The sequence below is a fragment of the Haliotis asinina genome, chromosome 9, assembly GCF_037392515.1.
Source record: "Haliotis asinina isolate JCU_RB_2024 chromosome 9, JCU_Hal_asi_v2, whole genome shotgun sequence".
Taxonomy (NCBI): Eukaryota; Metazoa; Mollusca; class Gastropoda; order Lepetellida; family Haliotidae; genus Haliotis; species Haliotis asinina.
Genome location: NC_090288.1, coordinates 9,605,092 through 9,631,796, shown reverse-complemented (window position 1 = coordinate 9,631,796; position 26,705 = coordinate 9,605,092). Strand labels below are relative to the sequence as shown.

Sequence of the window (26,705 nt, the reverse complement as noted above, 5' to 3'; positions counted from 1 at the left end):
AGAACAAACGTGATGCCATAGTTCCTGAGCACAAGAGCACTTAACATAATCTGAATTGACATGAAGACCATGAAAAGCGCAACGTTGTGCAAGTGACGTCCTTGGCCTTTGAATAGTACAGCGCAGCCGTTTGCCTTACGGTACAAGCATCAACTTAATAGGACGTTTGGTGCTATAATCTGGATTCCTTGTCAACATACACAAGAGAATGAGATTATCTGCAAGCTCGGCATTCGCTAATGGTTTTGGTAATCGATTTAGTCGTGGTTATTGGGTATCTGGAATACGCAGTGTACCATGACAGTCACGCTTGGAGTTCGGACCTTTACGCAGACAATGCAATGTTAAATGATGCTGAGACATGAGATTCATTAATTCACGTTTTTATTGGCCAGCTAGTTGTGAATGGGTGACCTTGGTTGTGAAGGACGTGGGATGTTTACATGTTTTGTGGTGGTATTTGCAGGACTGCAAATTGGCAGCAAATTGTATTTACACTTTACGACCATTGCAAGACTCTTGATAAACTACTTCTACTTTGTAAAATATATTTGCTGTGAGTACGTGTTGTGCTGTAAAGTGAATCTCTGTCTGCAGAAAAAGAAAAATAGGAATATTCTACAATTTTATCCAGTGAAAGTGCAATTAGAGGGCATTTGTCAAGACTTGGGTGCTCATTTCCGAAAAAAGGACAATAACTCCTGTGCCGTGCGTGTTAACTTTGCCCATTACCAGTATGAGGTGATGGAGTAACACTGTCAATGTTCATCGGATGGATGGATGGGAGATGGGCGTATGGTTTGGGGGAATGAATGAAGAGCTTTCATTTCAACACTTTAAAAGATATAAAAATCTCAATTCTGTTACTTTGCTTTTACTACAGGTTGCTTCCTGCTCGGTGTGAGCATATCATACGTTATCATAACTTTCCAATAATGTACAACCCCAGCATGTGATTCCAGTTAAGTCATCCTTTCAACAAATAACCTGACTACTGAGTTCAGTTACTGCTTTCGGTACGCGTTACTGCTTTGATCTGTAATAATTACAGGTTTGTTAGAATAACACATAGTGTCTGAAAGCATAATAATTTTGATGTTGTCTTTGAATGTCAGTTCCAGTTATCTTGGAGATTCAGAGCCTGGGGTAATCTAGACTTGCTTCGTGTAATGCATTTGCATTAGAGACTGGTATGAGTGCGGCGTAAAACTAAACTCATTCATTAGAGACTGGTATGAGTGCGGCGTAAAACTAAACTCATTAGAGACTGGTATGAGTGCGGCGTAAAACTAAGCTCATTAGAGACTGGTATGGGACGAGGGAAAATGCTGTGAATTAAGGACTAAGGGGCAGACTACGTGTGTTTCCGTGTGTCTGTGTGTCCGTGTAATGGTGTGTGATCAGGTGTGTGTGTGTGTATTTGTGTGTGTGCATGCGCGTCACATTTTGAGTGTGTGTCTGTGTCTGTGTGTGTGTTTGTGTGTGTGCATTAATATTGTGGATTTCGACAATGACATTGTCCATCAATATTTTATTCCCGTCAACCATATGAACAGACTCCCAATGGCATAAACAGCGAAACGTCAATAGTGTGCATAAAAATGTTTCATTGAAGGGAATATTGATCTAGAAAGACCCGCACCCTGCACTAGGCTGATTCCTTTTAATGATCACTTCCTCCTGTTGTTGGTGAAAGCACCAGTGAACACCACGACTGCTTATTCAGGAAAGAAAATTGCATTTCTGATTATGTTCTTTTTGTGACTGAGAATTATGGTTCAAAACAATTCACCTATTTTGCTTGATTAACGAAACATTCTACCTTGAATTCGTCATAAACGTCTGTTTTATGTTTTACATAGTTATATGAACTAATGTGAAAACGCCTTCACATTGAATCGTTCTTGAAGAGCATGTGTTTAGATTCAGTGTGAAAGTTTGAGGTTCGGAATGCCGTTAGGCTAGGGAAAACAAAAACTGTTTTCATCAACCTGTAAATAGTTATTAGAACAAACACGAACAAATTGACTGATAAGTTAGTGCCTTCTCGTGTAAATAAATCATTCAAGCAGGCTTGCTCTCCACCTGATGGTTTCAAGCTGCCCAAATAACGTCAGAAATATACAATCTACAAATGTGTTTATGCTTGGGCCGTTATTACAATTTACAACGATCTGTAAACATTGAGTCCAATAGCTGAGAGCATTCAAGAGCAACGAGCTTCTGAAGAAAACGGCGTGGTTTTCATTAAGCCAGAGTCTTCAACAAGAGAAACCTCCATCCATATAGTCCCCGTCCAAGTACAGTGTGGCTTTCATTAACATACTGTCATAGCAATTGAACACATGTGGCGAAATACCTCTGTAGCCTATATACACTGTCAAGGTATGTGGAGACATTGCCTCTACTGGAGATACGACACTGTTGTTGAAAACAGCACCATCTTAAGCCTACAGTGCGGACGTACATGCGTGTTGGCAAATTCTGAATGCATGCCAAGCCACGCTTGATTGATCGTGGAATTCTATCTGGGATATCGGCACCAAGGTTCTGTTACTCATCTGATCGGAGAGGTTAATGGTTTGGGGGTTCTTGATTAACGTAATGGGAGTGCTGGTGTACATTCACCATATGTAACAGGTCTACACATCAAACATAACATTAAACCAAACGTTCCATTCAGTAATTTGAAAAAGTGTAAACTGGTAAAACAAAAAGCGGAAACAGAAGCCGACATGCTGGAATAGTTTTACATTTCGTGTATTTTAGCCACAATGAACCACGAACGTTTACTTTTTTTGCCCAATAGTCTACATGTGTGCATCATCGATTTCACTGTACTATTTGAGATTATACAACTGTGATCGGCTCCTTTGGTTATTCTTGTGTATCTATCTGCGTCCAACACAGGTAGGGAGGGACGAAGCCAAAATCCTAACACTCTAAACTGATTAGTCCTTGGCCAGATGTTAGAAAAGTCCTTATCTTTTGGATCTCTCAGCAGCAGTAAACGTGTTGTTCAGTAATTAGTAGGACACCTCCCACCCGCCAAAAATTCTTGTTGATGTGGAACAAGCTACAGGGGTTGTCAGGTTACTAAACACTAACTGGGTTCAGTCCTCTGTTGAAACAGTGTCAACATGTTCATTAACAAACTGCTTGAGAATTGATCACATTGTCTAATGTGTGGTGACAAGCACTGGTGTTCAACATGGTCAAGATATGCAGCATGGGTGATAAGGCTGGGTGTATCATATTACCTGATTTTCATGATATCTCTACATTTGGCCAGGGGGTATGATGTTGATAAATGCTTGCTTTCCTAATTAGCAAAAATACATGTTGCAAATCACTAACAGAAGACTAATTGTTATTATTGCTTTCACAATAACTGCAAATATATTTGATAAAACAGTGGATGATCTAAAACTGCATTTTAAGCCATGCACTTGGAAGATCAAGATTCTGTAATTAAATCCAGTCCCAGCCTCCAAACACAGGAGGCGTTTGTTGGGCAGACCATGGTGGGCATGCTTTCGCATTAAGTGCCAGCAGTCGACAACGGGCTGAACCGTACATGACCTTGGACTGTGACCTCTGGTATTTTTTCTTCACCCCTGAAATAGCACCAGATGCAATGAACAAGCTAGCGTTCTTGCAACAACGGCTCTCGGAGATGAGATTGCTGGTAGGTTGTAGATAGTCTTGGAAACCCCGTTCCCAATAAATATCCATATAACGATCAGACAATAGCTATAAGTCTTCTTGTAGTTTCTCCCGCCCCTAGTATAATGAGACTGCACTAGACTCCCCTTAGAATTGCAACTACACACAAAACAGGTACTTTCCAATGAAATGAATCAAGTCAGTATTATGTATCTGTCCCACCTCCAAATCTTATCGTCTGCTTCCAATTAGTTTCGCGCCATTCTTGACTCTTTTCGGCCACTAATCATCAATTGATTATTAGATTCCAGTAAGTTCCCCTCCTACATATCAACTTCAAGCAGAACAGCCAAGTTGTGCATTGACGGATAACAGTCTGTTTGTAAGAAGGTAAATTAAATGGCTCAAACGTCAATTAAGGGCATATCTGTGAATAGCTTTTCATTATTAAAGAAACCAATTCTCTCTTTTTGCTTCTAGTCAGATTTGCTCCATTCTCTCCACTTGCCAAATGGAGTGCTCGCGCAAGAGGCAGCCTGGTTTCGGTGTAATGAAAAGTAGTTGTCTAGATCTGCTTACTGGCAGTAATTTCCATGAACACATTAATCAACAGTTTAATTAGTCATAGACTTAACTAGCTCAAGTATCACTGCATGGTAATAAAACACCATACAATACAAACTATTGTATCAATTATAATAGGGATATTCATGATAAAGTGCCATTGTTTCATTTTGTGACATTTTCAAACGACTCCAACTCGAGAATCATACGTTTATATATTGATTGAAAATTTAACGAATGGTAAATGCACCCTTAAGTATTCAATGTTTAAACAGCAATGTGAATGCGAAAATCTTTACGATGCGTAAATGTCACAGACTAGATGTTAACTCTCGTTTCATAATAGCAAATTTAACAATATTATCAATATTGTAACATTTAATGTATTGAAAATAACATAAACATTTGACGCATTTATGTTATTACTAAAACTACCGGTGCGTGTTATCAAAGTACATTTTCTGAAAAAAAACACCAAGAATCTTGCTACTAAGTAAAAGTAATTTAGTGCATCAGCTACATCTGAGAGACAGAGAAACGAGAACGCAACCCCGCACAGTAGCATGAAGAATCTGTAGTCAGACGAGCCTACGTCTTTCGGAAATATGCAACCCTTTGTGGACGTGCATATCGGTTATGTCAGTGGAAGTGCATATCTAGATCAGTAGAGCGACAAGACCCTTTACCACTGTCTGAGAAACCTATATATAAAACACCCACTTCTGGTTGAGACAAACTGACCGCAAACCGAAAACAATGTCATAAATGCTTCCAAACCACCAACACAATTCCTGTGTTATTCAAACCACGTCACAAACATCCAAGAGATTCCATTTTTAAAGGTCTGTTAATAACATGAACACCTACGGCACCTATGTTTGCAGTTCATCACCATACATCAGAGTGCTATGCATATTTTTATCGTCTACAATGAGAGCAACTGATCGGTGTTACCCCAATATATACCACATGGTTTTGACCCCGGATAAAATTAACTCGGGCCACATCAAAGCAGTAGTTTGGTGGCGGAGGGTAGGATCCCCGCATTCAACATAGCACGAAATGTCAGGCCTCCATAATGAAACATTATCGAAACATTTTTTTCATTATACTCATGTGTCTAACTAAGTGTTTGTATCATGTTTAACAGAATATATTTACAAGCAAATATATATTGTAATGGATAAGAATGATATTGATTCTAATTCACATGTTTAAGGAAAATGCTTCTATTTATTAGTATATGAAAAAATAGGTCATGAGAAATATAACTAGCCCTGTGTACAACACGTAGTTCATAAGGTGTAATTAAACAGGGGTGGATGAGAGTAGTCCAGCTACTCGATTTCTGAGAATTCCTGAGTCTCTGAGGTGGAACTGCTTTATTTTACTTGTGCAACGCCACGTCAGTCAAACCTTTGTACACTGGCATCACATCCACCTGTTCATGCTCACAGCCAACACACACAGCGGTCGGAATTTTCGGGCTATATACTCAGGTTGTAAATACCGAATTATAAGGCCTGCACGCATGCAAATGTCGTAGAGAATAAACGCCAAGACAGAATTGGCATTGGCCCCGTTGGCAACTTCGTCAATGTAAACACGCCATTGCCACTTCGCTCTGCACTTTGTTTTCCGTTTTTTATACTGTCGATTGGTTTTCTCAGAACATCCTCCCTAGAGTGTATGCATATATTATTCAAATTATTGATTGCACCGAAAACATGTGCTCAAGCATAAATCATTTACTGATTCAGATATCAGGTAAATACTGACGGTGCACATGCATAGGTGCGTGGGTTGGCAAGATACAAACGCATATTTTGAAAGTGTTCGGTGGCCGTTGTGCCCACGCTACCAACGTCTCCATCATCTACCACCACTCCCACCACCACCACCACCCTCCCACCCTTTATCGCCTCCATCACCCCCAAATGTATGGGTGATCAGATCGATAACACCACTACATGTGCCTCCTTATCTTATGAAACATGCATACTTGAAACTAGCACCATTCTGACAACGCTAACGGTGAATAAATATATACTCGAATGGCCTTTAAATATACATTGATGTATTCCCTTATCCCTATGATAATTCCAAAGCTAGATTTATTGTCTGTTTATATGTACCATAAAGCACAACTGGTATTAATATTTTCCGGTAACTGAACATGGATTGGGAATACACTGGAATTAAACCCCCGCTAGGCCAAAGTAAGTTAGATCTTTTTAAAAATTTGAATAGGATGCTTCAACGCAAGCAATGCAAACACTGTAACTGAATACTGGTGCTTTTTCCAAGTCGAATGTAATTAACTCATTGCCAACTACAAACACGGTATCCATGTGGCATTCTGCGGATATACATCACCAACCGGGATGGGGATGTACTGTTATATGGCATACAATGTACAAGTGTATGACCGCAATGTTCTAGAGCAACGTTTACCAGGATGCGGGATATTGCCTAACCATTACAACAATGGATGACCATGGTCATTTTCGGTCCCTCACGGGATGTTAGCTCGCCTTCCTGTTTCCCTTTACCTCAATGGTATGTCTTCATGCAGAGTGCTATATGGCATATAGTGCAAGAAATTTTGAAAGACTTTACGTAATATATTCTGTGGATTTTTTGTTATGGTACTTAATGGGACATCCAAGTCTCGGTGTAATGTCTGATATGGTGAGTGGTATCTCGCATATTATGAAATATATGGAAGGGCTAGTTTAGCAATACAGGACAAGGAAAGGTTTAACTGACTATATTATATGAAGCTGATAACGAGGGGAAAATTACTTAAATGCCCATTAGGTTTACAGCGTGCGCCTCGTGGCATATTGGTTTTATCCTCACGTCTTGTTCATGAGAGATGACCGTAGCAGCGTCGTATGTAGATCCGGGTTAAAATTGGTCTCCAGCAACTCATGGTTGTCGTACGATACGACTAAAGGATGGTACGGTTCACTGACGTGGGTGAGACATGTCATCGTATCACAATTGTGTAGATGGATGTTCATGATTTCAGTCACAAGATTGGAGGGTCCAGACTTGATTACTTACAAACCACCTATATATACAATACACCGTATATCTAGTGTCTCGCCTTTATACAAATCACAAATTAGGGACTATACTATTTTGAGGTCCACTGTTAAGTGGAGGCGGAAGAGGCAATTTCATTAAAAGTACTCCCATAACATTCACAATCCCCAACACGATCCCATGACCGTGACTCCAATATATGGATACACATTCACCTCAGTCTACGTCAAAACACCGGTGACACAATGGTTGTGTTTAAAGCAAATTTATAACACGGCCGTTGAAAGTCATTCGTTTCTGTGGACAGGTTCGTAAATACGTCTAGCACTTTAAGCTTAAGGAAAAGGTGCAGGTTTTACAACTCAGACGAAATGAGATTAAGGATTGCAGTGGATTAAAGCTAATGTACATCTTGCCGTGTGATCTCTCTGACCTTTAGAGAGTTCAAGGACATCGTAACTGAGATAACTGGATGTCGGTTCATCTTCCGTTGAATAAACATAGGACGTCTTCGTTGCTTCAGTAACGAATACCTAAACTCTCACGTGAATTATGACAGCTCCTGTTGAACAGATGTTGTGTCGAACTAACTTCCCTTGACTCAGGAAGATGCTCGCGAAACACAAGTGATCGGGGTCAGGATGGTAGTTGATCGTAATAGGATCCCCGAGGACGGGGACTTCGGCCCCACTAAATTATGCATAAATATGTTATTCAACTGTGTCTGTACTAACGTTGTTCCAAACCAAGTACATTTGGGTACACGCGAACCTGAATGTACCTGACTGTAAGTCATGCATGTTTAGTGATCTTGATTCTAGTTGCTGACATTTATATTAAGATACTTGCCTTCAAAAGAACGCATAGTTTTTGAAAGCATACCCCAAATATATTCTGTGTATATGTATCATGTCTATATTTCGCGATTCGATAATTAGCAGATAGGAAACCAATAAATAACATTCAGTAAACAAATGGTCCGTTTACATTAGGACTTTACTTTTTACAATTCATGAAAGGAATCGTCGATAAACAAATAATCTCATGTCATAATTACTATAATGGTGACGCACCGTTTGTCAAAACACATATAATAATTACTCAGGTTGATTATATGGGCACATGGAGTTTTTGAAGGCAAGAGATTGAATTGGTTTGTGTTCTAAACACATGCAAGCAATAAAACGCTTTCCATACTATCTCTAAACACCGACTGTGCAGTTCCAAGTCTTATAAGCAGGTGCGCAGGAATTACTATCGCGCAATAATACTAGGACAATTACGCGCATCCTGGTTAGTTGGTAGTACTAGCCTCGAACACATGCATAGGTTAGGGGAGTTAGGGAACGTTTCAGCTTCAAATCACACAAGAACGTATGTTACATAAGGAAATAAGTAAATGCATCAGATATAATTTGTGTTACTGTGCGATGCTACTGGATACGCTCAACACAAAGAACATCACTATTTTCATACCAATTAATAAACATCTGCCCCGGATATTATCGAAATATTACTTTCCTTTGATCAGAGTTTCCAGATGAATATGGAAAGGGTGTTGTAGCATATATTACCACAAAACCTTTAGAAAGCTTTAACTAAAAACCTGGAATGTTGTAGCCCTGATCTGACAACAGAGAACATTCTTGACCTAAATAACGCCGCTAAGAGGACCTGGTGTACCTGATCATACGTACCCCCACCTACATATGTTGTGTAAACGCTGAAATCGCAGGAATACGTGGCGGACGAACAAGTAATATATTGAGATGTTAAGACGTAAAGTTGCCAAAAGGCTTAGCATACTAGCTTCCATCCTGGTTGGCTCCCTACTAAACACATCCCCATTACTTTGCCAATTATTCGCGTAGCATCCCTCTCAGAACACACACCAGCGTGAGCTCCATCTGTCTTGTAACCGTGTGTGAGCTTGCAACAGGTGCACCAGCTTCCCTACTGCAATATCAGAATTCAAAACATCATTATCGATTTTTTTCCATTTTCGAGTAATGCTAAAATTGTAATGAAAACGAAACGCTCCGTGTAGTGCATATACCTAATGCATTCAGCACAGTTGCCCTCGCCTACACACGCATTAATTGCGTTGCCTAGCAATAGGTGCAAATTGAGATTTTCTTGCATAATACCTGTTAATTATATACCTGTGTTAATGACCCGTGTTTATGTAAGTCCCAATAGTTGTTAAGAATTGATTATCCCTGCAAACATCCAATCTATGGCCAGAGGGATCTCTCACGTTCACACTTTTAGTTGCTGGTGAAATTGGGGCTCATTTGAACATCTCACTACATGTTTAGTGTGTTATCGGGAAAATCAACGTACTGGAGCAAAATGTTGTTCAGCCGCTAAACTAGTCGGGGTATTAATAAGTCATAATGTGTAATATGTGTGGAACAAGATTTTCGGTAACATCTGGCAATGCAAGATAAACATATGTTTATTGATAAACATATCCTTGTAGTAGGTTTGTATTATATATTCATCGACTGTCGATAACAGGTTCATGGACAAAAAGAAGTTCACACTGTAGGTGAATTCCCTATCCTCCCGGACAGATACGGCGAAAGCTGTTGTGTCTCTTTTTACAAAAACCTTTCCTTATGCAGACTCGTACACTATTACACGAAATGGAATCTATGGATTAAACATTCTCGAAACTTTGAAAAATACTAACGTCACAGGGTGGTATATTAGGAGATTATTAATGAATACCCTTCATCATGCCATCTTCAACATGCGGGAAAACGTTCTAATGCCAAAACATTTATCTCCACTGTACTGTACGTTATTAAGAATAGGGCCTGTACACACGTGGCCCTCAACGTCAGAGTCCTATTAGAACATCAGACAGCAGCGTAACATAACAGCGAGTTTATTCATTTCTGTATGCATTGACGTCATAGCTACAGAAATGCGTTCATGGGCAACGCTCTGAATATTAAGACCAAATCATTTGTGGTAACCTACTTTATCAAAATTATTCATCGACATATTAAAATGTTAATGTTACGTATAATTACATCCGCTCAGAGAAACGTGTTCACTTCCATAGTCGAATCTAACCCCATAAGGAAATTATTACAGTTAAACTGAAAGCATTATGGATGCTTTTGTGAAGCAAGCAACCACACCAGAATACAATAACATGCTACTGCGTCCTTGGAATACATGTAGATCTATTAATGACGCATTAGATCAACAACAAAATGAATTCTGTGGTATCTGTTGTCAAAAGCGCCACACATTCAGGTTACATAGCTTCAGAAGATTCTAGCACAGACGGACTAACCATAAGACACAACCGTTATAGGTGGAAGGGTTGCCGACTTTTCACAGAGCGATTTCCTCCCTATGTACAAGTCCCAGCCGCGCTCCGGCTTTCTACATCCGAAATCCCCCTGGGAATGAAGCTATGGTGAAGCTGCCTGCAACCGATGATAGTTGGATTCGGGATAGATGAATGTCAAAACGCATGAACCTCAATGAGCTACCCCGAGAGGACCTCCCCACTAGTGCTGCAGAGTCCGCACATTCTGGCAGTAGTTTGTTTACATGTGGTTTGACTTCCGCGAAATTGCCAAAAGATATCCCACATCCTCAACCTTTCTTACCCAAAAATCAATACTTTTCAATTGCAAACTCGAGACCCAGACAACAGGAACAGTGATGGAAGTTCAGCAAGTGACAAAATCCAATTCATGAACCGTCTGTGTTGGTTTCAATAAACGATAACATGGACCATTGTTTGTATACTGTGGATCATATGTTACCCTGTGTATAGCGTGATGGACGTGCACGTGTGCTCAGATGTGCTCTGATCATCTACATCATATTGATGCACGTGCCACGTGCAGTTTAATGCATAAAACATGTTCGATTTCTTTCGTTGTTGCAGCTATGCAGTTATTTCACTGACAGGAGAACCGGCCATTCTGAATCTTCCTTGCAAGATGGCGACCAAACTACAGCCTACCGCAGTGGCATTCTCAGGATATGAGCCTGCGTATAAATTTCATATACTTACAGAGAACGACCGCTAATTTATCGGTTATTATAACAACTGGTATTTCTACGATGTTGATTGTTTGGTAATGAATAAAATTAGTGCATGCCTACAGTATTATTACAAAGACCATTGCCAAAAAAGGTAAATGGTATTTACTACTGTCATTAGAAAGATACTCACTAATTGCCGTGCCGGGCTATGACAGGCGGTAAAAGGCGACTCAAGCGGCAGAGATCGGTCAATACAGGTATCACGGAGTCATTAATTAGCGCTTTAATCTCAACTGTAATCATCTTATCTCCTGGAACAGGGTTTGCTTTAACCTTGGGTGTTGGAGATGTGGCTTGTGGAGTTCCCAACACAGGCTGAGGTGGCGAGGTGACGAGGTGACGAGGTGACGAGGTGACGAGGTGAGGGCCACGAAGCTTCATTTGATAAATGATAATTTCATCGTTAGTGTTGAAGCTTGTGTGAAATCACAAGCCAAGACCAAACCCTACAGTGACATGCACACAAGTAAAGATGGCAAAATTTGAAAATGAGTTCAGTAATGGCTTCATAATAAACGTGTTGGATATTCCTTGAATTTTTTTGTGTCATCTATAGACTGGTTTCCTGACCCATTAATTAGCTGTTGTGTCACTAGGAACTCGCGTTCTCTGAATCACACAAATGCTTGCATGATCTCGGGAGGATTAACAGGCCACAGAACTTATTGTCATTGTAGCCAAAAGAACGTTAGGGCAAATTCGAAGCAACCACCGGTCTGCCTCGCAGTCATTGAACGGCATTATTTTCCCGACCGCCTTGTTCTTTTGTAATGATAAATCCCTATATAGAGAAAGTTTAAATTTCCTATGGTTCGGGTTCTGAATCTCCCATCTCACTGGAGGTCCTTTTCGATTTAAAATGATTTCTTTCTTTCATATATTCATAGCCTGAGCATCATTCTAAGGAACCAGAAACGTTGCTTCACTTAGTGTGATTGATACAGCCATTTAGCCTGTCTCAAAACGCCCATGATTTTATAATAAGCAATTATGTTAATGAAGGATCATTGGATGTTTTGTGAGAAACGATTAAGCATGTTCCACGTGGGGTATCAAGAGACTTGCAGAAACTCCTAAACCCATCGTCAGTTTGATTTACAACGATTCCGGATTCAATTTATTGTTACATGTTTACTAGTTATGGAAGTTTGGGGTTCATTTGAATTCAAATGAAACGTAACAGAATTAAAAAGGTAAATTGTGCAATCTTGAAGGACGGCCCACCTGTGGCTAGCTATCCCACGTACCACACAGGTGGTTGTGGGGAGAAGGAAGCGCCACCTGGTGGTGTAATGGATACATTCTGTGGGGTCACCTCTTTCCCTTTCACTCAGTAAAGCCGTACCCAACAGATCCCTCCCCACCATTACCCCCTCCCCCCAACAATCATGTCTTTCTACACACATGGTTGGTGTTCCTTCCCGTCTGCCCACACATGGTATATCCCCTTCCTTGTGTGTCAAACGTATCGGATGAGCCTCGTGTGTTCTTCGTACGTAATGTCTCGGTTACGTCTTTCCGTACGCTATTTGTTATGGCTTTCACATGCGTTATTGACGCGTGATTCTGTTACTATTACATCAATGGCCTAGCTGTCTGGGGTTGAAAAGGGGTAGCCACACAATGATAACTTGAATATCTGTGTGAATATACTTACATGCCGCGATGTATTGAAATATTGGTATGACGCATTGTTGAATATGAATACAAGGCTGTGTTAATATGTGACCTAATGTATCGCATATGCGGTCACAACTCTATGCAAGCATTACCAAGATTATTGAATCTGGACATCAAACCTCATTTCCACACACAACAAAACACGACATGATGTCAGCATGACCTAATATGCGGTATACATGAACACAACCATATGCTGACATGACATGATGTGTCGAGTATATTGACACAACCATATGTTAAGATGTTAATACCACCCAGCATTACTCCACAAATATCACGTGTCTACTGTGTAGTACACTCAGCATAAGAGTACATAAATCCAACATGCATAATAAAATATGTACTCAATCAACAGTTTGGTGTACCCAGCATGGCATAGATGATGCATACATGAATACAACCATGTTGCGCATGACAAATTATTTACAAATTTATTTATTTATATTATGAGGTTGTTGTCCTTATTACAAGTGTAGACGTGGATAACAACCTACTGTAATGAGATAACCCAGATATTGCGACAACACTTTGTGATCGTGACAAATTCTGTATAGGGGTATACAGAGGGGGTATACAGAATTACGTTGTTATCCGTAATACAGTTGTTATCATGGATACAATGCTACTGTGAGGCCGTATTGGGTTCTTTGCGACAACACATCGTAATCCCACTGACATGGTACCGTGTACCACAGACATTACTACAAGCCAATATTCATATAGACTAGAACAAGTGTCTATAGCAAATGTTAATACTTAAATGCAAATTTCTTAAACATTTTAAACAGTCCGTTTATCTAAACTTGTCTCTTTAAAGAATAGAATTATTATGTATGCATGGGCTTTGCACTCAGTACAGCCTTGGAATACGGATAGTAAACAAGCCAACGACATTCATGTTCAGGGATAGGCAAGCATGACGTCTTTAACCACATCAATAAATACCATGCGGAACATCTGGCATGGCCAGTGTAGCATGACATTAAGTTTGAACCATATATATCAGTTCAAAACATTGCTGTAGCTGTATAAAGCCAGATTATCTTGGCATGATATATAAAACATATACACAAGTACAACAAGTACATGTTTAATAATCTTTGTGTTTTATTATGCGTTTTGTGTGGTCTGACATGGCCATGTATAATAAACTTAACATGTGTATTAGTACAATCTGTATCCCATATTCACGAGTCGCTATTCACGCTTGGGATACAATGTTCTAGACAACACACTGTGAATAACTCGAGTAAGCAATGTTGTACCCATCTTAATCTGTATTACTCGGTGATGCAACATTGTACACACCCGATGTCTCTAATTCCGGGATACAATGTTGTACCCACCATAATTTGTATTAGTATGTTATACAACATAGTACATACCACGATGTCTATAATTCGGAGATACACTGCTGTACAAACAACACACTAAGTACAATGGCAGATGTAATGCCGCGCATATTTTGTACACGTCAAGGATACAATGTTGTAAACACCATATCCTGTGAAACTCGAAGATACAATGCTGACTACTCCATGCTCTGTGTAATTCGAGGAGACAAGGATTGTCACCACGTTCTGTTACTTGAAGATCCAATACAACACACATCAAACTGAGAGACGAAATACTCAACACACCACACTTAATATGATAACCTACAAATACAAGACTGTGGACGTCACGTTTTCAGAACTAGATAACAAAACCATCATCACACTCGGTGCATGGACATAGAGTCAAACACACACCAACGCCGTTTAATATATATAACGCTACTCTCCACACAGAGGTCGAGTTAAGCGAAACTGATCACCCTATCACTCATCGAAGATGAAGATCGATACATTTGACCTACGGCAATTGGGCGCCATCTACAGATTACAATAGAACTATCGATCGCATGGATGCTTTTAATTTCACATTTATCCACAATAGGAGGCCATGACATGGCCGAATTCCTGTACAGAGTGGCGACAGGTGGTCCGTGTACGACTGCAGCTGCGATGTGGGAATAGGCTGTGAATTAATATCAAGCGTAATCTACATATCGCCCAGAACCTACACGATCACCGTCACTGACATCGTTTGTAAGAACGACTAAGAAGCACCGGCCATATTCGGACGAGACACCTGCATGCTGTTTTTCCCTTTTATACATGACCATTCGGCAATACGAAAATTCGAACCTTTATGACTCAATGATATACTACTACGTGTATGTATGTATGTATGTGCGTGCGTGCGTGCGTGTGTGTGTGCGCGCGCATTTGGTTTGTGTGTGCGTTTGTGTGTGTATGTTTAAAAATACTTCCTACTCATTTCATTCGAGAAGCAGCACACATTATGTTATTGAACTGTTGTAATTGTATCCATATCAGAAAATGCTTATCTCGAAGTTGAATACTTGAAGGAAAATTTGTTATCTCTCCTCCCATAATCCCGAATTAGTGTTTGAAGTAGTGGAATCGTTATTCCGTCACTGTCGAACTTCATGAACTGTGGCCCGATTACCTCTAGTTAACAACATGACATGCACTGTGACAGATGTTCGAGCGTCTGCTACTTCGAAGTACCACCGGTTTAGCATAATACGTGCACCTTTTTACCCGAAAGACTGATCTCATAACATTTGATAAAATTCATAAACTTGAAATACTCGAAATCGAAGTATTAATTCGGTCTTTCGTATTTCGTGATTATGGAAAAGTCGTAGCTTACATCTGCGCAAAATTGCAAAAAACATCTCACTTACAAGTTACTTCGAGAAAGCGAGATTACCCATCGTGCATCTGCAATGTTTCTGATATGCTCCACTGCACATGAAGCAACAAACGAATTGTCTCCGTTGATGATATAGTTCCACCAACAGATGGGAACGCCATCCAGTGGTAAGAATCGCACATTCAAAATTAACGAAGTTTCTTTCATACTTTTTCCTTGCCGTTCCGGGCCAGTGATCACGGACAACAGCGCCGTGGTGTCATCCATATTTTACACGGTTTTCTTTGCGCAATCAATACAAGGCAAGATGCTGATGGCTTCACAAGTACTAGTACGTACAAAGTAAAATAAGCTGACTCCACAACTACTTAAAGGTATAAAGTAACATGCTGCTCACTTCACAACTAGTAACAGGTACAAAGAAAGATAGCAAGATCACATACCGTCCAACAACCACTAACATGTACAAGAAGATTCTGGTATCTTCACAACTACTGACAAATATGGTAATTAATATCCTGGTGACTTCGCAGCTACCAACAGGCATCAATGACGATGCTGCTACATTCACAACTACCTACATTTGCTAAAAAAGATACTGATCCCACAACTACTTAAACGTATGAAGTAATATGCTGCTTATTTTACCACTAATAACAGGTATACAGTAAGATCATACTGGCCTTGAAACTAGTAACATGTACAGAAGAAGGTGCTGGTAGCTTCATAACTACTACCAAACATACAAATAAATATACTGCTTGCTTCACAACTAGAATGGGTTCAGATCCATGGCTAGTCACCAGCATATACAGTAATATGCTGTTGACATGTTTGCAGGGATACATAAAACATTATGTATCGATTCTAAAGTCAGAGTTCGCGAAACATTCCCCAGAAAACACACATAACGTTTATTGTGGTATTATATTCATTGCATAAAGAGCTCATATTGCATAAATAGTTCAATATAGTCATGCTTCAGCGTTGTAGCGTTGAAGTCATAACTCTGCAGTAAAATATCCCTAGATCTATGTTTTCATTTTGTACGCATAAGCCTAATATTTTTTTCATAAACGCTGTTATGAAAAATCGATAATCCCTTTTCATACCCAATCATAAAAAATAACTTAGTTCCAATTATATCGGTTATTAATTCCCAGATCGCTGGTGTAAGGCTATGTTCCAACTGGTTTATCCATTCCTAGCATAATATGAAACATTTGATTACAATTGCCTGACCACGTGCTAGCGATTAGCTGGTGCAGCATGTGTTGCCGGCATGCCATCGTTCTTGCAGCTGGACCACACGTCAGACATCCTAGTGTTCACCTACAAAATTTGTTTTGAACTGGGTGTAGGTTAATTAGACACATAACACTTTGGAGGTATATGCGAGTCCAATCGTACAGTACGGTGCTCTTATAGGGTACCATTGTCAAGCTAAGTGTAACAGAATTCTGCTAAGTTAATTTACTGTTAGGTATGGATGTCTCTCTGTTTGGCGTCACTGTGGTATAGAGTACAGAGCGTGAAATCACCATGGCAACCGTTTCTCTACAAGTTTGACGTAATGGGATTTAGAATGTCATACGACAAAAATTCAGAAATTCGCCGTCTGAAAGTAATGTAGATAGTTCATTTGATTTTAACAAGTTTACATAAGCAAGGGAATTCTTGACATGGGAGAAACAGTATTGACATTTCTGCACACACTTCATTCGGTACATCTTTCCATGACAACTGCGAGTGTTTAACATTTCACTATCCCTGACACATGATACCGTATTTATCTACACAATATATCATTACAATATAACTGCGAGTATACCATCTTATGATAACCTACATGAGTATAGCAACTGATGATCTCAAACGCATTATAAAGACACATGCATGCATGGCGCACATTGCAATATATCTATGTATACCACATATATACATCAAATATGATAACCTACCTTTGCATGAAACACAGCATAACATATTAATCCATATGTGTATACAAGATCTCATGTCAGTCTGTATATATGGCTTCTCCCTATCACCTAGCTAGGTACATATCACAAAATGATTACGCACTTAAATACATATATTTACAAAACATCTCAAGACAACCAACCTGTGTATAAAACATCTCAAGATAACCAACCTGTGTATATAACATCTCAAGATAACCGACGAGTATACATAACATCTCATGATAACGAACCTGTGCATATAAGAATTCATGATAACTTTTATGCATAAATAGCATCTCCTGATAACTGACCTGCGTATATAGCATCTCATGACCACCAGCCTGTGTATCTAAGAACTAATGATAACCAACCTGTGTATATAACATCTCATGATAACCAACCTGCGTATATAACATCCCAAGATAACCAACTTGACTATATAAGAACTCATAATAACCTTCATGTATACATACCAACATGTATGTATAACCTCTCACGATAACCAACCTGTGTATATAAGAACTCACATCTCACGATAACGACGTGTAACATATAACATATAACATATACCATGGTACCATATCAATATATGTACACAGCCTATCATGAATACATATTTGTGTACATGACAATAGATAAAAATGTACCTGGGTACACAAACAACATGGTAACCCAAATGCTCCATATGTTATACCATGGCACCCGACACATTTATAATAAAACTCTACCTATGGATATTACCACATATCTATGTATACAACATATATCATGACAAGTTACCTATATACACACCATATGTTAACCTACTAATGCATATGACACATGAAAAGATACCAATGTATAAAACATGTCAAACTCCGTATATGTATAAATCTCACGATAACTTACGTATACAGAAAACATATCAATAAGCTACCTGCATACATGACATACCTATGTACATAACTTGACAAACTATCTATCTCCCGATAACCTATATGTCCTCTATTAATAACCTACATATCATAAACACATACGGGAGCACTAAATCATGAATACCAACATATACAACATATGGTAAGAAATTAGATTTCTGTTAAGGGAAGCAAACTGGAAAATGCAACTAGAACAACTTACTCTATAACGTCACTATCTCATTTTATTGGTCTGTTCCACAAATCAGTTGTAAGTCAGATACTAAATATAGGCTAACGACCATCGTTACTTAAGATCGCTTTGTGGAACCGGACCCTTATGCTTGTGGGTGGTTGAGTATACTCTACGAATCGAAACTGGAGTCACATAATATACCACTTGAAAAAACTCGATGTCAAATATAGGCTATATGATTCAGCGTAATGGTCTGGACATAGGAATACCTGAATGGAAACAATGAAACTATTGATTGGTTTTGTTCACTTTGCGATATTCGGCAACATGTGGTTAATAAACACAGCCTCTCCAGCCACTGCGTGAAGGGTGCACTCAATACACTCCTTAACATCTTGGTACAGTACCGCTCAAAACGTGGTTGAAGGACAAGCTCTCGTGTTCTCTAACATTGAAGAGCATTCAAGGATTATGCATTCATAATATATCAACTTGGTAATATACATTTATAACTTGTACATTTGTTACAGGTAATGAGTGCACAGAGGCATTAAGGTATCATGAATCATAATAAGATAACATGTACATAATGACAGCTTGTACAAAGAGGTGAAATGAGGAACCAGGTAATACCTATGAGGAACTGTTACATCAAGGTAGTATAATCCTTATCCCAAATGTCAACTTATCTCCAATAAATACCACAAACATGAAATTAACCCGTAAATTCTTTTTCCAATTTTAAATGTGTCTCTAGTTGAAAAGAAACGTAATTTAATTTGTTTGTTTGGAAAATTATGTTTTATACAGTATGATATATGTTATTGTACATCTTACGTATATCTTATTTTTAGAAATAATACTCTGTATATGTATACCTACTATCAATTATTGGCTGTGATGTTGTATGTAAATACAGGAATACTGTTTGACCATCGTGGAGAATGAGATAGGTTCCATTTACTTAACCCAGTTAGCCTAGCCTAACATGAGTTGTTGATCAGATATTATCGATCAACAACATTGTTCGTCATCAAGAGGTAAAACATAGTGTACAGTGTACATAAACGCGTGTACACAATATACCTAGTTAACGCGAACTTCTTAAATCATTTGTGCTTTATGATAATAGGAACGTTCTTTCACTGTTGTCTTATTTTGGCATTCTGTTTCTTAATAGCTACGGGTAACATCGATTGATTAACCAATCTGACTAACTTTGAGTTTACGAAGCTATGCTATATAACCAGAGTTGTCAGATTCAGTGTATATCAGAAAAGTGGACATGAAATAATGAATTATATATCCCACAACATGGTATCTGAAATGTAACATTTTGCAACACGACCAGTGTTGTCAGATTCCAGATATATCAGAAAAGTGGTTAAGTAGCAATGAATGAATATGTTCCATGTAATGGCTCTCGCTTCTTTACCCATCGTGGATCAGTATAATTTGGTTTTATCCTAGGTTTCTCCAAATTGTGTGTTCCGTGCAGCACTGTATGGTATATCAGATCTATCCTTACTCTGCTACAAGGTTCTGTGAAGCACTGTGCATCAACTAGTGGACTCTGTTCATTACTCTGAAAGTATTGCCTGTGCAGCACAATGTAACCAGTTCTCAGTTAGTACGACCTGTGGATTAATTCATGATATCTCAGTATACGATATATGAACTGCCTCATTACTCTGCTAATAGAGTGTTTGTGGCATTGTATATGACGCCTAAGATGCCTCCCAACTGAGCACGTGAGACACATGGTCTCACCTTAGGCAACTGGTTTTGCTCAAAATTGCCTATGTTCACCCAGCAGAAAATAGGTACCCGACGGGATAGGTCATGAGACTATTAACCATCTCACAGGCAGAGTGGGTTATCTGGGGTAATAATAATCAGATTGTAGTACTTTGAGTATGCCCCTCCGTGGTGTGTGATTTAGCGCTTTATAAGTGCTCTTATTTTTATTGTTATCAACTCTGCTAGTAGAGTTTGTGTGGCACAATGTGATATGTAAGCTGCATCATTACTCAGCTAGTAGTCTGTGCAGCACTATATGATATATAAGCTGCATCATTACTCAGCTAGTAGTCTGTGCAGCACTATATGATATATAAGCTGCATCATTACTCAGCTAGTAGTCTGTGCAGCACTATATGATATATAAGCTGCATCATTACTCAGCTAGTAGTCTGTGCAGCACTATATGATATATAAGCTGCATCATTACTCTGCTACTATAGTCTAAGTGCAGCTGTTGCGTGTGTGGCACACAGTACGGGGTCACAACACGCCTTCATTCAACACTGCAGCCGTAAATCTACAGCATGAAGCATTGAATGTCATTCATTTATGCAGTAACCATTGTCAAATATGGCGTAAATAAGGTCTTTTTTTAAATTTCACGACTCATTAGTGCAGCAACATCGGGGTTCTACACTGTTGACGACAATTTAAGATAATCAATTTAAAACTTGGCAGAAACCATGCCGCCCTCGTTGCAATGCATTAAAACCTCAGGGTGTTAAGCACTTCTCTGAAAATAACACATACGCGCGTGTTCTATGGGGGAGTCGTAAGGCTAATTGCTTTCTGTTATTCCCTTCCTGTCGAAAGGATTTATGGTCCAAGGAGGAAAAGTGAACGGATGTGACATTTCATTTCTGAATAACTAATACATAAGAACACATTCAACATCGGTATTTGACAGTTATCCCCACGTTTAGAGACTCCGCCATTAGAACGACCGGGGGTGGAGCAGTATACCAACGTCTTCAGTATTGACGCTGTCAGAGTACAAGATGCAACAGATAATACATGAATAGAATACATACACTGTTTAGCCGCCATATTTGGAAGAACAAACATTATGCTCTCTCTCCAAGTAGACCTCATATCGATTGTGACACAAAGATATTACTACAAGCAGCCATAAGATTAGAATGACCTGATGATAGAGCTGACAATGGGACTGATTTGGAGAGACGTTGTGAAGACGGCGCAGAAAGTGACACCAGGGTAGAGTCATTGGAACTGAGTGGGCCCTTAATATAGGTATAGGATGACAATTTCAGCAAGATTGGCGTGAACAAGCAGTTTGATCATGTTGAGGGGTATGGAATGTGGATAGAACAGTCGTGGCATAACGTGTACGGAGACATATACAACCTAGCACATGGTTTGGACAGAACCTTGGCTCACTAAGCACAAAACACTGAAATATGATTAACATGGCACCTACTTTTTCACAGCCTTCGCAACTCTATGTTCTATTTTTAGAACATCCGCGACAGTGAGTGGGGGCCATCTTGAATATACTTTTATTGGTTGGCCATTGATTGGTGAAATAAAAAGATAGCTGTGTGCTTTGTAGAGTACAAGTATAACTGACCATAGAAATGGACACGGGCTGTCGTAAAATGGCGACGGCCTGGCTGGGATACCTGTAGACTTGTCAATGGCGGCCGTAAGCTGTGGGGGTTTGGCTGTTGAGGAGGATAATAATTAATGACATGTATAAGTGAAGAATTAATCAGGTCAGGTAACAAGAACTACTTACCCTAAGGTAGTCATGGTAACGATGGTGTACCAGAATGCCGCTGGAATACTTGTGAACTTCGTGTCTGTCACATTCTTTTCTGCATAAAACATAACAGTAGCGAATATTATGATTGCCATAGTGAGCGAAAACAGAAGGAAGCCAAGCTCGCTAGCACAACTTTTCAATGTATAGCCAAGAATGCGCAATCCTTGGGAGTGTCTGGAAAATTTAAAGATTCGGAATACGCGAAAAACTCGCAGAGTGACGAAAGCCCCACTAACGTCGTCGTTGTCGGTGATGACGAGTCCTATGTAGTACGGCAAGATGGCGACAACATCTATAATTGACATTACGCTACGCATAAATTTACATCTGTCCGGAGCGGCGTATAACCGAAGCAAGTACTCCGCAGTGAAGATCATGACACAGGCAGTGTCCAGACAAAAGAAGGCTACATGAAATCTGTCCCCACAAGACCGGTTTTCCTTCTTTCCTGCCTCTACACCACATGGCACCGTCTCCACGACGTTCGCAATAACAGACACGGCAATGAAGAATCCTGTCACATAATAAAACACTAGTGCCGCCGTTCCTATATGAGGGTTTTCAAACGCCCTCCACATTCGTTCCCTGAGGTTCCCGACGGGTATTGGGTCACCATTCTCAGATCCCTTGTCATCGATGAGACGTTCGCTATTTTCTCTCTTTCTGTCCCTATAATCCTCGTAACAACAATCACCGATAAGGTCCGGGAGAATTCCAAAGAAAGCGAGCTCTTCATCATAGGCACTGATGCATTCATGTCTGGGATAATGAAGTTTACCCGTTCGGTAATAGTTTAGAATGTGCCGAAATATATCGGGATCCCTGTCAAAGAAAAATTCTTTACATTCTTCGTCAAAGAAGAATTCCCTCTCGTTTGATCCCAGAAGGGTGTCTGGGTATTTCTCGAGCGTAGTCCTCCAAGTTTCAAATCGACGCCCGCTCACATTGATGCTGAGTTTTTCGTCCCCTCTTTTATGGTCTGGCTGAACCCGTGGTGGGGGGAGCGGGTTCTGTGAGATGGGCACCCACCCTATAGCGGATGCCCGGGCGAAGGGAAGCCACGCTGCCACGGAGGCCATTGTATTCCCCTTGGAAGAGAAAAGATCTGTATCCTCTAGGAAAACAATTTTGAATTGTTAGAATGACAAACGGGGTGAAGGGTGAAGAAGAAAGAAAAAGTGAAGTGATACCACGTCGCCTTACTCCGTCGGCATTGGTGAAGCAATAGGTACAATATATCCGATCAGATCTACGGCGACAAATTCTGTCGATCTGGTTTACAGTCAATGGCCTTGCCTCCTGCGGACTAGCTAGCTACACAGTGGCACTTTCAGTGTTACATTATCTGGGCTGTCCATTGTGTCCTAAAACCTCAGCTTAATGTACATCCCTGACGGCTATCCACGACCAGCAGACGACACTTGTTCACGCGCAGGCATTCACATCTTTGTCGTCTGCATGTTTAACCAGAACATCCCGACCGAGCTAGCAAGAGACTGTCTGCCAGAGATGCGAGCAGGTCGCCATTGCTTCCGAGGCGGTACACTCAGGCGGGAGGCAACGAGTATTACAGCAGCACCAGGCGATGAGGCTTCATAGTCGTTCGTTCTACACTGTGCAGAGCGGCCGTATCGATCCTGGCTCTACTCGCCATTGGCGTGCTAGATGTTTGCATAATTAGTTTTCTCTCATACAAAATTCAATACCCGCCGCTATGGTGAAGGTACAGATTCTGCCTTGTTGTAGCCAACCGTTTCATTCGCCTTGGTCCGCACAGTATATATGTTTACGTCACATGCATTGCTACATTGTTTTTCAAGACAGGCACGGGCTTCTTCGCGAGACTGCCTACTCCACGAGTGTAGCGCGTTCTCTCATACAGAAAAATGGTTCAGTATTACTAGTCTCTGGCTGTTACCGCTCAATTGAATTCTGATGCCGAAGTACACAGGCCGTGCATTCTTAAACAGGATCAATATGGAGTTAGTGAGGGATCCCCCTCTAGTCCGAAAGAAACACTAGTCGAGATGTACTCAAGCCTATAGCATTAAGACACAGATTACATCCAGACCGTTACGGAACTCCAAGTGGACTGGCGAACCATCTGCGAGCAACAGGTTTGTTATTTCGTAATGTCCACAGCGTTATGGGATCTGGAGCGGACAGACTGCCCTCTTCGTGGAAGATACGGCGTTACCACATTCAATTGTCGGATCGTAGCAGGATAGCCTGGAAGCTAATGAACCACACAGCAGCAACAGGTTCTAATGATTATGGAATCCTCCATGGCTCAGGTCCCCCGTGACCAGGGGGAGGCTCTGTTTGGATCTGGACAAATTGCAAGATTTGTAATGGAATACGACCGAGCGTTCTATTATAGAGGTCCATTTCCTCTCAATTCTGATGCAACTTTACAGTGATGAAAAAGAGATTTCATAGCAACAGATTGTGTTGGGCTTCTTACAGCTCAGGGATTCAACACAGTGAAGCTTGCCATCACCATGTTTTCAGTATCTCGGGGTGCTGCGTTGGGAGGTAGCTCCGCCGGTTGCTTTTGGATTATATCCTGCTGGTAATTTGTGATAAAAGATAATTGAGAACTGATGTATTTTATTCCCAGAGCGCTACGTGATAAAACAAATTCAGTTTTGATGCTGGATTTTTAAAGTATTATGACTGAATATATGAAGGTGCATTTATATTTTACTCTAAAATGTTGCACATTGTTGCAAATAAATCATATCATGTTAATTTACTATTCCAAGAAATGTAAAACAAAGTTGACATATTTTGTTAGAGCAGTTTAGGTCTACATAATTGATTCGCTTGAACATGGTTTGCACAGTATACCCAAAAGTCTACTTGTCGTACATTTCCGTGCATATTTGCTCACTGCTAGGATGTCAATCAAAGAATACCATACGCATTATATAATGGATAATCGTTCATCCACGTTGTTGATTATAACTTCCTTATATATGTTGTTTCAATTAGGAGGACAATCGTGCAGATCGATGATCATGCTGTTGATCACAGGATTGTCTGGTCCAGACTCGATTATTTATAGACCGCTGTCATATAGCTGGAATATTGCTGAGTGCGGCGTAAAACTAAACTCACTCACTCATTCACTCAGTTAGGAGGCACTCTTGACAGTCATATTTGCGGGAAGGTTCTCGTCGCATCAAAGGTAATAAAAATAAAAAATAATTTGTTTATGATCACGTGTCGCAATGTGTGAACTCTCAGATGATTTAGTGGCTGTGGTCACATCTGTTACATTATATGCAAGTGTCATTGCCCCAGAACAAGCTGCAATGTGCAGATTGTTTCATTCCATGGGCGCCACATCTGCTCACTATCTTCGCTACTACATTTATCCTGCTTCAAACAGGATACGTCAATGTAGTGAGCTTATATTTATCATGCTTCAAACAGGATACGTCAATGTAGTGAGCCTATATTTATCATGCTTAAAAATGTATATGTTCGTGTGATGATCATACTGTTGTCATGCTTCAAACTGCATGAACCAATGCACTGAACCTACATTTGTCATGCTTCAAACAGCATGAGTCAATGCACTGAGCCTAAATTTATCATGCTTCAAACTGGATACGTCAGTGTAGTGAGCTTATATTTATCATGCTTCAAACTGGATACGTCAATGTAGTGAGCCTGCATTTATCATGCTTCAAACTGGATACGTCAATGTAGTGAGCCTACATTTATCATGCTTCAAACTGGATACGTCAATGTAGTGAGCCTACATTTATCATGCTTCAAACTGGATACGTCGATGTAGTGAGCCTACATTTATCATGCTTCAAACTGGATACGTCAATGTAGTGAGCCTACATTTGTCACGAATTAAACTTAAGACGTCACTCTGGTTAACTTCAATTCGTCCTGTTTCAAACATGATAAATCACGATAGTAAATCTACATGTATCCGGCTTCAAACTGAATACCTCACGTCAGTGAACTTCCAGTCATCAGGCTTTAAACTGAATACGTCACTTCAAGTGCATCTGCATATGTCCTTCTTCAAACTAGAAACTTCGCTTCAGTATATCTACCTGTATCCGGCTTCAAACCAATAGGCCACTGGAATGAACCTCATTTATCCGGCTTCAAACTGTATACATGTCAATAGGAAATATACATTTATTCTTTTAAAGACTGGATACGTCACAAGAGTTAGCTTCAATTTATCCTGCATCAGACTGGATACGTCACAAGAGTTAGCTTCAATTTATCCTGCATCAGACTGGATCCGTCACAAGAGTTAGCTTCAATTTATC

The 26,705-nt window shown here is 40.0% G+C and overlaps 1 protein-coding gene across 3 annotated transcripts in view; it reads right to left on the bottom strand.

The window, feature by feature from the left end:
* LOC137296110 (potassium voltage-gated channel protein Shal-like) overlaps positions 1-25,594 on the bottom strand; it is an 85,738-nt gene extending 60,144 nt beyond the window's left edge. For all 3 annotated transcript variants that reach the window (XM_067827791.1, XM_067827792.1, XM_067827793.1), the window contains exon 1: positions 22,375-25,594. In XM_067827791.1, coding sequence (XP_067683892.1) covers positions 22,375-23,480 — 1,106 coding nt within the window. In that variant the 5' untranslated portion in view covers positions 23,481-25,594. The remainder of the gene's footprint in view (positions 1-22,374) is intronic.
* Between the last annotated feature and the right edge of the window lie 1,111 nt (positions 25,595-26,705).